Genomic DNA, 12,746 nt, shown 5'->3' with positions numbered 1-12,746 from the left:
TTTTGGCTTAAAGGATTTTGATGTCCGGAATTTTGATCGGCACCGGTGTTGAGATAATATATTGAAATTTTGAACAACTCAATAATTACGGATACAGTTATAGTTCATAGCTAATCGAAATTGATCCAAAGTTGCCTAGAAATTAGTGATCTTTAGTAGATTCGCTTTAGTATTCTTATATTTTGAGATAAATCTTTAAATCTTAAATGTGTGAGTCGACTTTGGAGGGCGGTTCGATTTAAAGTCTTATATTTCTATAAGTTTTCAAGCTAGAAAACAAAAATATTTACAGGATAATATAAAGATGAATGAAATTTTCAAAGTTGTTCTAAATTTTTTTAATTTTAAAATTGTTTAAATTCACCTTTGAAATTTGTAATATTTAAACAATGAAAAAAGAGAGTTTGCAATATATGTATCGTCATAACTTTCTTTTTTTTAATTTTTGTTTCAAAATTCAGGGATTAGATTCCTAAAATAAGAATTAAGATATTCATAATGTTAATATTTGATTTTTTTGGACATGACTTAGTCGGTTTAATCACTGTAACGGATAGTCTCTAAAGCCCATAATTGATAATTCTTAAAGCCTAATGCCGAAGACACACTTACTTCCCAATACGTCTCCACTAACTAAGCTGTTTCTTGACTTAATCCGAATGACAAATTTCTCAGTCGTAAGTGTGTCTAGGACATAACCATTTGGTTAGACTCTAGTTCAGCACGCGGTTGAATAGACAATCATCATGACGATATTTTTCGTAAGGGCAAAACATTTTTTGGTATCTAAATTTGTAAATTTGGAAAGTAAATTAGTTAATTTGATAAGTAAAAAATAAAATTGTTACGTATTTAGCAAAAATGTTAAGTAAAAAATATCCATACGTCAATAATATTTCACAGTGGCAGCCAAAATCACGAAAGCCAAAATCCCGAAAGTGAAAATCCCTAAAACCAAAATCCCGAAACCCAAAATCCCGAATGTTCAAAATCGTGAAATGGGTGTAATTATATAGAGGAAAATGTATAGAATAATTTCCCAAGATACAGAAGATTTCACTTTGACTCAATCCAGCGCAGGTGCAATCGTGGGAGTAGCTATGACACTTTTAAGAATTCGGGATTTTGGCTTTTGGGATTTTGACTGTGACCCAATATTTCACTATTTACCAATTTTAACTTTTTACAAACCATTTTACCAAAATATTTACCGTAGATGCGGGTGACTTTGTACAGAGAAGATAACTTTGCACGCATTGCACCCCTGCTCTTCGTAAACTTTTCTTTAATTCAAGGATTTAAAGATGGTCTAAAGACCGTAAAGGTACTTAGGGATGGTCTAAGAAACCATCCTTAAGTGCTAGAATTTAAGAAAAGTTTACGAAAAGTAGGGCTACAAAGTCGCCTCCCCAGGTCAAAGTCCTCTGCATCGGCTGCAGCTTTTTTCGAAAAATCGTAAAATTCACTACAGCATTGAGTCACTTATTTTCCACATCTTGTTCCAATCGAGGTTAGCAGCTCACGACTATCAATTTTCCGCCAATTCGAGAAGATGTTCGCAGTCGATCCCATAGCGCTACAAGGCAAGATCCTGAATTTGCTTCCGTCACCTTGTCCTAGATCTGCCTCGAGGTAGACGCCTCCTCACAATGCCTTTCATAATTATTGTCTCGGATGAAGAGAAAGATGAAGGGAAGGTAATTTAAAGGTACCGCAAAATCTCAATAAATTGTGTCACATTGTCATTTTTTCAGTAACATTCGAGCAATAAAAAGAGTTACCGAATTTATGAAATATTGTATATCTTGCTCAAATTTCACAAACGTTCAAATAATTTTCTTTTCTTTATTCTTCATTGTATGAACTATGAAGGGTTTGGAAGAATTTTCAAAAGAACTTCAACCACAGCTCTCAAGAGTTTCTTATCAAAAAGAAATTTGTTAGTTTTGTGTATCTTTTGCTTGTTTCCTTGTGGATATTCGCAAAAATAGGGAAAAAGTTTCTTTTATCCAGTGAATGAAATAAGATCTGGAAACCACAATCAGATGACACAGTTTCCATCCTCGGGGCCAAGGGAGTACAAATTCAATGCAGTGTGTGAATGTTTCTGAAAACTTTATTTCATACCATCCGCTGCAACACACTCCTAACCCCCCCTAAGTCCACGCCACAAATTGTACATATGAAGCGGAAGCTCTGCCAAAATCTACTTCATTCCTGTGTGGCTTTCCACGGTGGTTTCTTGTGGATGGGCCAATACGAATGTTGGTTGAATTTCTGCGATGGCAAAAGTGTACAATATTTACGACTTTAGGTGGATTGGAATTAATTTCATTGAATTCAATACGGTGAATGAATTCAGCATATGTATATAGATGAGAGGGAGCTTTCAGTGAGCTATTCACAGGAAAAGCATACCTTCTACCAGCATCGACGTCTCCCATTAACGACGATGCGACTTTAGGAATGGGCCAAAAAAGTTGAATTGAAAGGTGGTATATACTCAATAGAAATACAAGATATAAGAAACAATTCACGAGACATACACCAGTCATCTATATCGAACACTTTGAGTCAAAGACAGAATCAATTCCCAAATATTTTACGCTTATTAAACAATACAAACGCTAGGAATTCATTTGGATTGGTATTCAGTAATTAACACCTTCGACAGAGTTAATTGTAATTCCGAGAAATCCTTTCGCGAAAGCATCCAAGACATCTCCTTCCATTCTGGTATGTTGTCATTTAGTAAATACGATATACTCACTTCTCTTGATGATTGCTGGATGGCAGTTTTTGCCCTACAAAACTCAAATATCTTCCATATGATAAGCTTGATCTTTCTACCAGAAAAGTTTCAATTTCAATTAATATATGGGAAGATTCGCAGGCTTCGCACAGATTCTGTCTTCGAACCAATGCCAAGTGGAATCCAGTTCAGTGCTAAATGGATGCTATTAGGATTACGAATACTTTTAACGATAGACAAATTCCTGGTGACCTAATAGGGATTCGAACCTGGCATATTTGCATTATAGAATTTCATAGAGTAGGGGAGACTGGGGCAAAAAGTCACAAATCGAAAAATTCAAAATTCAATATCTTCCAAAGTAAAAAAGATAGCGGCTCAATTTTTTTTCTATAGATAGCCTCCATAGACCTTCTTCAATATCGTAAGTTTTTTAGAATTCGAACAAGAAATTTAGAAAATAAAAAAAATCGAAATTTTTAGCCCAATTTTTGAAATATTTTCCTTGTAGAATATAACAATTTTTACCTAGTTATTTTCCAAAATTGCTGCACTGGTGAATATTTTCTAAATAACTTGGATTCTTTGAATACGAATCCGCTATCTATTTTAAAATTTCACAAAGGTTATTTTCTCTAGAAAACCTTTTATTAAAAATGGACACTTGGGGTAAAAAGTAACAAAAGGTATAGAGCAAAAAGTAACAAAAAAGCGAAGCAATTTCTGATGTCTCACGGCAAAAAGAAACGTCATTATCATGTCTCGCCGCTTTTTGTTTCCATTGGTCAAACGATTTACAATCTTTTGTATGTTTTTGATGAATTTCACATTTTTGATGAATGGTCACAAAATTACCTTTTAGAAGTCGGCTCGATAAACATATTATAAATTTTTGTTGCGCTCGAGTAGCTTGTAATAAAATAAAATATGCGTTTTGTGACTTTTTACCCCAGTCTCCCCTACCCTTATCCTAAGGACCCTAATGTATTTTTTTCCTATTTTACCTTTCTCTTTCAGTTTTTTCTACTCTAATTTTATTTTTTTTTTTTAGAAAATTTGTAAAACGATGACAGTACGACTAGATAAAAGACATAGTACTTAATCCCCCTTATCATATCTCAAACACCCAAATTTAGTAATGAAATTAGTTATTTTAATTAAACTAAATTAAATTGGATAAAATTACACGAATTATTTTTATGATCTGATTTGGGGTTACGATACTAGTAAGTGATAAAAGGATATCCTCATGGATCTCAAAAATTCAAAATTCAAATACAAATCCTATTGGGAAATGTAACGTACAACAATCATCCCGGAGCTCTATTCTGAGCTCCTTCTAAGTAAGTTTGCAGAACCTAAGTAGGCTCCATCAAATTTACTACATAAAATTCTTTTAGTGTAACTAAGGTTTTATCAACAACTAAAAATTCGTGCAAGACATTTATTTGATCACATGAGTTTGATCTTTTTTCACTTCCGAAAAAACAAAAAAAAATGCTCTCAATTCAGTATGATGAACCACGTTTTCAAAAGACTACTTTCGCGATCAAGTTTTTCAATGAATTCTTCTTCAGAAAAATAACAAAGCTATAAAGCGCCGAATATTTGATCAGTTGTTCAACTCAAATTAGTTGACTTCTTTAGTATGTCTCTAACATAGAACTAATCACACGAGTTCGTAAGTCATTATATCTTTGACACACGAATTTTAGAGACAAACTCATGAGCAAATAAATAGTTTGTTCAATCACACGAGCTTCCTTCTGGTGATTCCGCAATTGCCAAAAACGAAGCCAGCATTGGGGTATAAAAAGAGCTGGAAATTTTGGAAGAGACATCAGTAAGCAACTGTTAGCAAAAGTTGAGCAAAATGCGTTTCTTCATTGTAACTCTTTCCGTTTTGGTGTTCGCTGCGGCCTTCGCCAATGGTAAGATCCTTTGATCCCTCATCCAGATCCTTGCTCTTACTAACTCTTCCTTTACTGTATAATTTTCAGCCGGATTATTGGACCCCATTACCGACATTGTGACCGACCCCGTAGGAACCGTGACTGATATTGTGACCGATCCAATCGGAACGGTTACGGATATTGTCGATGATGTGGTTGACACTGTGAACAACGTCGTTACCGAATTGGCTACTGCTATCAATAATGCTCTCAGCCTTGTTACGGCCGGACTTTCAGCTGTTGTCACAGTTGTCGCCCTGGCTGTCGGTGTCGTCCTGGTTACTCTCCTGAGCTCCGTCGGAGAAATCGTCATATTTGTGCTCAATGCCCTCGGACAGATCACCGATATCTTGGGCAACACCGTCGGCGAGATCTCAACTGAGCTGCAAGAGGCTCTCCAGACCGTCCTCGGCACTCTCGCTGACCTCGGTGTGGCACTCTCATCTGCCCTCAACGACCTTCTCACCGGACTCGTCAGTACTCTGGAAGGTGCCTTGACTGGAATCCTGGCCTAAGCGATCCTAAGAGTGAAACTCTTGGAAGATTTGAACTTGGAACCTTGAAATTTAACATGAGCTATCCATGTCTTGTTACACGAACTCTTTAAATAAAAAGGCCTCTTATAATGCAATATTTTGATTTATGAAACATTATTGAAAGATTTATGCATGGATTTGTCTTTTTCGCTATTCGATTGCCTTCCAATCCTTAAACATTGCTACTTTAATAATAAAACCCTTTAATTTTTCGGAGTCACTGTCAAGTTCCTAAACAATAAAATGTAAGCCGTGTTGGGGTTAACCTGAATAATTTTGTGACTTCTAAACAAGGGATTCATATGCAAATAGAGTGGCTCGAGTTCCCGAGTTCCCTAAAAAAATATATGGGTTCCCTGAGTTCCCCGCGAGTTCCCTGAAAAAAATACATGAGTTCCCCGTGAGTTCCCTAAAAAATGTAAGAGTTTCCCGTGAGTTCCCCGGATTCTCCGTGAGTTCCCCGGATTCTCCGTGGGTTCCCTTGCCAAACTGGCTCGAGTTCCCCGAAATGAGTTATCCCTTGCAAAGCGACTGACTTTGGCTTCCGAGTGTGACTTAACCCCTTGCTCTCATAAGCTTCTCTATCTTTCTTGCACGTAAGGATGAGCTTCACCAATTAGACATGACAGATCGCATCGATGAAGACCAATCTCAATCCGAATTAAAGAAAAGCTCATGCTCAATAGGAGAACAAAGTCACCCTCGGAAGTAAAAGTCACCCGCATCTATGGTACTCTTGTTAATTGTCTTGAGTAACAAGATCACGCGATGAAACATTCTGTAGCAACAATGGGGATGATAGGCGTTGGGCGTGTCAAAGAAAAATAGGAATTGGACCAAATCCACTTGTGTCGAATAGGCCGTACGCCCTACGAAAAGAATTCTTAAAATTTGGCTTCTGTTGGAGTACTTCACACGCTTTTCAATGAAATATGATTTTTTTACGTTTTCCTTTTGAAAGTGTTACATACTACAATGACCAAATTTTACAACTGATCATAATGTTCAATTCCGCCTTTCTGGAAAAATTAATTTCTTCAACCCCCTCAAAATTATTTTTATTATTAAACTTTTAAAAATGTGTAATGCAAGTCTCATAAATAATCCGAAATAAAATTAATGAGTGGTAACATGTGATTCATAAAGAATTAAGTATCATACTATAACACGATTATGTTTTTTAATTAAAACAGGCATGTTTATTATAAAAAAGATATCATTATAGTATCAATGTAGGTGAAAGTACCCTCTCTTCGAACGTTCATGCCTTCGAATAATGTGAACTTCTTTTATTTTACCTAAGAGACTTTATTGGGAAAAATCTTTTATTCCTCCCTTCTATTCCCTCCGTTCCTTCCTTCCTTCAGGTCCCACGTTCGGGGCAAGGACTATGTCCCACACTCCCCTGTGTTCTCCGGTGAGAACACTCCCACGGAGGTTGAGATGGGAATTTGGGAGAGGTGGATGTGGCAGAGGTTACTCCGGAAAGCTCAGCATTGGGCTTGGTGTTCTTGGGGGCTCCCGGTGGCTTCAGTGGCTTCAATGCTTGGTGGTGATGATGGTGTTGCTGCTGGGGATTGGGCTGGTGGAGATGGGCGAGGTGATTGATGTTGCCTCCTCGGCGGTCAGTGGTGAAAGAGACCGATTGGCGCTCTTTTACTTATCAGCTGCTGCTGATTTTTCTACCTCCTCTCCTCGTCGCTAGCGCCCTCGTCGCCTCAGCAGGGCAACACACTCCACAGTTTTAAATTTAAATATGTTGCGCTCGCAACACACACCCCGGGGTCACCAAAAAAAAAGAGAAAGAAAAAAAAAAGATTTCGAACCCCCCAGGGGGCAATAAACCACAATCTCAAAAAAAAACAAAATATAACAAATCTCATTAATAACAATAACAATTAATAAGTAGTAGAGCAAAACAAAATGAGTAGTATTAGAGAGTAACAATTTCGAGAGAAAAAAGTAAAATTTAGAATTAATAGTTATAAGTCAAAAATGTTAAGGATTTCGCATCGATAGGCCGACCTAATTATTAGCGCCAGCGAAATAACTTAACTATAAGTTTAAAGTGTGTGTAACTACTTTCAAAAGAATAAGATATTATTACTAAGGACCACCCCATTTCGATCACCAAGGCGGATCATTAATATACATGATCTAATAGGGAATTACTCTACACGAATGGTCACGATTTTATCCCCCCAAATCTCCCGCCTCAGCACCATTATAATCCGATCAGGATTTCAGCTATTCCGCTGAAGAGCATTCCGCGTAAAAATGTAGAAGCGGGAAGGAGAGTCTCAGCCGAATTACAATGTTGGGGAAAGAGAAATCCTGAAGGGCAAAGAGAAAACCCCTTTTTCCACCGACACTGCCCTATTGCCTCGAATATTGAACATGATAAAATTTTACTCGAGAAACTACATCCCGATCAGAAAAATGTGGCTGCCTCTAACTGCAGAGAAATGGGAAATAAATCGCGACCAAATTCAGTGCATCCCAATCGAAAAAAAAGTAAAATAAAATAGATAATCGAATTAAGGTGTCCGAAATTATATGTGACGTCAAAACTGACGAAGGAGAAAAATAATTAAAGTATTGGCCAATAAAAATTGATTGGTTTTGTCGTCTTGACGAAATACCGAATCAAAATACTAGTGACAGCAAGAAGTGCTACTCACTTTAAATTCCCAAGGGACACTGCTAGCAATGTGTCTTAAAAGGGGATAACAGTTTGATGATTGAAATAGCCGAACATAGTTCGCTTCAGCATAAGGCTGGGCTATATCTGTATCAATCATCTCGATCAAAATGAACACCTAAAGGCGAACGACCATAATTTTAATTTAGGTCTATCCATAATGAACGATGGCCTACTTATGAATTTCTCCGTTCACAAGAAATAGAAATTAAATAAAATTAATAATATGGTCTCTCTACGTTACCCGCTCATACACCCGTACAAAAATCAAGTTACGTTAGATACAAAAGAAAGTTCCAGTGACGATGCCGATATTGTTGCCAAAAAAATAATCCGTCCTGCTGGCAAAAATCCCTTAACCTGGCTTGATGTCCTTACGGTGGAATACTGCCTTGCGATGAGTGTTCAGGTCTTCCAACTCGTAAGTTTGTCCGTGAACGGACAACACCTTGCTCTTCACCCATGGACAAAATTTCGCCTGAATCTTTTTATTGGCATCAGACAACACAAAGGATCGCCTGTAGACCACGTCACCCACGGAAAATCTACCCGGCTTCTTACGTAAATCGTATCGCTTTTTAGACGCCTCATGGCATTTCTTCGACCTATCCATGGCCTTCTGTCTGGCCAATTTTAACTCCTTTATCCTCTCTTCGATCGATGGGATCGTATTAGCATCGGAATGCGTATACTCATCCCCATGTGAAATCATATTTTGCCCAAAATTTAAGTAATACGGAGAAAATTGTGTAGTGTCGTGTACCGAGGATCGCATAGCCATCCCTATTTCGGCTAAATATTTTGGCCAATTTGTGTGTTTAGACCCTATATACGACCTGATAGCAGTAACAATAGTCCTATTTGCTATCTCAGTAGGATTGGCTTGTGGGGTATACCCTGAGGTAAACCATTGGGCAACACCGAGATTTCTCAAAAAGGACTGAAGTTGAGCGGATTTGAAACTACTACCATTATCGGTCAGAAGGACACGAGGGACTCCGAACTGTGGGAAGACATTTTGAGACAAAATTTTGATAACAGAGTTTGCAGTAGAATTTCCAAGAGGATATAAAAGGACATACTTGGTCAGCTTGTCGATCAAGACCAAGATAAAGCGATGGCCCATAGTACTAGGTACTAAAGGTCCGATAAAATCGGCTGATAGATGTTCCCAGGGACGTGATGCAACTACATGATTACCCATCGGAGGTGTTAAATCATAATTCGGGGCCTTAGATTTCTTACAAGTTTCGCATTTACGGATATAATTGCGCACGTCTGTGCGAAGGCAAGGCCAATAAAAATATTCCGTAATTCTGCGGAAAGTTTTAAAGAACCCGAAATGTGCCGAAGTGGGATCATCATGGTATTTCTGCAAAATGGCCTGACGTTCACCCTTAGGGACACAGCATCTCCACCTAAAACTATAAGTTCCTAAAGGAGTTTTATAGCGGATATACTTGTAAAGCCGGCCGACTCCGGAAGGCTGCTCGGGGATTTCGAGACTTGGTCATATAGGGACGCATACCATTTATCTTCCCGGGTCGAAATGGTATTAACGTTCCGTGAAAGGAAATCAGCTTTCACGTTACTTTTACCGGGACGGTGGACTATGTCAAAGTCAAATTGCTGAAATTCCAACAACCATCTTCCTATACGACCACGGGCTTGCTTCTGGGATAAGATCCACTGGAGTGCAGAATGATCTGTCTCCAAAGTGAACTTGGTATGAAGCAAGAACTGCGAAAACCTTCGAAGACAAAATAGACAAGCCAAGGCTTCTTTTTCCGTAGTAGAGTACTTCTGCTCAGCCGCCGTGAACTTTCGCGAAATATAGCAAATAACTCCTTCCTCATTACCTACTCCCTGAACAAGGACTCCCCCCGCCCCAACATCACTAGCGTCAGCACGCACTATGAAGGGTTGAGAATAGTCGGGAAGTTTTAAAATAGGGGCAGATACAAGGAGCTGCTTCAATTCCGAAAAGCCACGGTCGGCCTCCGGAGACCATTCAATCCTTAAAGGATTACCTTTTAAAAGGTCGGTTAAAGGAGCCGAAATACTCGCAAAATTTGGGATGAAACGCCTGAACCATCCTGCCATACCGAGAAACTGACGTAATGCCTTAGGTGTTTTAGGGACAGGAATATTGCAGATGGCTTGGACTTTACCATCGTTTGTACTTAGACCCTGAGTGCTTAAAGTGTACCCCAGATAGTCTAACTCTGACATACAAAATTTAGACTTCTCCAGGTTGATGGAAAGATTGGCTTTTTTCAAACGACCAGCGACCTCATTTAAAATTTTCAAATGGGATTCAAAATCTTGAGTGAGAACAATGATATCGTCCAGAAAACAAAAGACATTGGGCTCTAAGTCGCATCCAATAACTATATCCATCAGTCTCGCCATCGTCATAGGACTATTTACTAAGCCAAAAGGCATTCTTCTGTAGCAGTACATCTTTCGTCCTGGGATAGCGAAACTAGTTTTGATCTGAGATTCTTCATCGAGCGGAATTTGCAAGAATGCGTCACTCAGATCAATGGATGATAGATATTTGGAGCTTTCTATACGATTAATAATGCTTTCAAGATTTGGAATAGCATAAGCATCTCTTATTGTTACTTTATTTAAACCTCGAGCATCAATGCAAATTCTAATTTTGCCCGATTTCTTCATTTGAATATTAGGAGGTGAGTTCCATGGAGAAAAAGAAACCTCCCGAAGTACCCCCATCCTAACCAGTCTCTGAATTTCAATATCCACTGCGGGAAGAAGATGATATGGGACAGGATAAGATGGTTTCCTTACGGGAGGGTTGTCACCAGTATCTATCGTGTGCTTTAAAATATCCGTGCAACCGAAAAAGTCCTCAGTAGTAATTAAAAAGTTTTTGATGGATTTTTCTAACTCCAGTCGTTCTGACTGGGAGAGCAGAATTTGATTATCCTGGGAATCAGGGACTGTTGAAAGTGCATTCAACAAAACTGGTTGTATGCCAAAGGCATGCCAAAAATCCATCCCCAAAGTAAAGGGTATGGAAATTTCAGGGACTAATAGGGTGGGAATCAATTCTGTTCTACCATTGAAAGTTATCATTAAATCGACTACTTTGGTGGATAAATAAGTTGAACCATCGGCTACACGCACAACGATATTCGAAGTTCTTGGGACTAATTTTAGAATTTTTACTAAGTTCATGCAACCACATCCTAATATACTCTGAGACGCTCCACTGTCCAATAAAGCCATAGCCTCCTCAATGTCAAAAATTTTAACTTTAATATAGGGACGATTTTCCCCGTTAGGGTATATAATAAAGGATTCTACCTCTGAGGGAGGGACAGAATCATCAGAAATTAAGGACTCATTGTCTGACTCAAATTGTATTAAATCTCCCACTGTATTTGAATTTACATTAATGGTATCAACAAAAGAAATGAGATCTTGGTCATTGGAATCATCCATAGAGAGGTTTTTTGGAGATTCCGCGACCTCAGACTCTCTGTCTACTACTGGGTCGCATTGGGTTCCCCCTGTTGAGGGTTACAAACTGGACAAAGTCCATAAATAGTGCCGATCTTACCACACTTGAAACAAAGGTATTTGGGTCTTGTTGGGCAACTTCTAACATTATGGGAATTGCTCTTACAATGTATACAAGAATTTTTTCTGGATTGTGAATTGGGGTTGGAATTGGAATTGAGATTGGAATTAGGATTGGAATTAGAAGATTGAGAAGTACCCTCAGCACCATTGGATGAGTTACTCCCCCCACCCTGTCTCTGAATTGAGGAAGAATTGGTGTTTCGCCCCCCATTCCGCCCATTATCACGTGAAGAGGAATTTCTCCCCCCACCCCTTCCAGATTGCCTGGAATTGCCCCAGGATGAGGAATTGTTCCCCCCACTTCGCCCCCTTTGATCAGAAGTCCTGGCCAGGGACTCTGAATTATTTGTGGATGATTCCTGAAAACTCCCTATCTCATTAAATCGCACATTTCTGGGACGATCGAGAAAAGCATAGGAGCGGTTCCTCTCAATAAGTTTTAATTTTTGGGATAGCTCCGCTAATGTTGGGATTTCATATAGAAGAAGAGCATTAGACAGAGAGTAATGGAGATTTCTACGGATGAGACGAACTTTCTCGACTTCCGAAATTTCTTCATCCAGCTCCTCGAAGAGAGCTAACATGGATGCAAGAAAGACTTCTGCATTCTCCCCCACCCCCTGCTTTCGATCCTCAATTTTCTTCCTAATAGCGAAATCGCTCTCAAGATTGCAAAAAGCACTTAGAAATTTCTCGCGGAACTCCTCCCACGTACAACTTAAAAGATATTCCGAAAAGGAATCATACCACGTTTCAGCCCCATCGGAAAGTAAGAGTCTTATAGACCAAACCACCTCCTGCAGAGAAACGCCCTGGATCATGGCCATTCTCTCAACATCCCGCAAGAAGATTTTGGCCTTTTTCCCCTTGCGGTCACCAGAGAACCTAATTCCCCAGTCCTTTAACTGCAGGGGTTTTAATCTACGTGGAGCTGGTGTAGGAAACGGGTAGTGGCGTGACAAATTTTGGGGTTGAGAATCCCTAAATTCCCCAGAATGGACAGAACTGGATCCGCTGGAGGATCGAAATCTTCTACCAGCACATGAGAGTCTCAATTGCTCCATCGAATCCTGAATATTTTTCAGGATATTCTCAAGACCTTTTATTTGAGCATTCTGAACATTAAATTGCTCAACCGTAACAAATTGGGATTGGGGCCTATCTTGAGGCTGAGACACCGTGAATCCAATATT

At 38.9% G+C, this 12,746-nt stretch overlaps 1 protein-coding gene across 1 annotated transcript; it reads right to left on the bottom strand.

The window, feature by feature from the left end:
• Nucleotides 1-8,296: 8,296 nt before the first annotated feature.
• LOC129800244 (uncharacterized) lies at nucleotides 8,297-8,653 on the bottom strand. Its single transcript, XM_055844512.1, has one exon. The coding sequence runs from the start codon at nucleotides 8,651-8,653 to the stop codon at nucleotides 8,297-8,299; it is 357 nt and encodes a 118-aa protein (XP_055700487.1).
• Between the last annotated feature and the right edge of the window lie 4,093 nt (nucleotides 8,654-12,746).

This window comes from Phlebotomus papatasi, chromosome 2, assembly GCF_024763615.1.
Source record: "Phlebotomus papatasi isolate M1 chromosome 2, Ppap_2.1, whole genome shotgun sequence".
NCBI classification, from domain to species: domain Eukaryota; kingdom Metazoa; phylum Arthropoda; class Insecta; order Diptera; family Psychodidae; genus Phlebotomus; species Phlebotomus papatasi.
The sequence above is the reverse complement of the archived record's forward strand: the minus strand, read 5'-3'. Positions and strand labels throughout refer to the sequence as shown.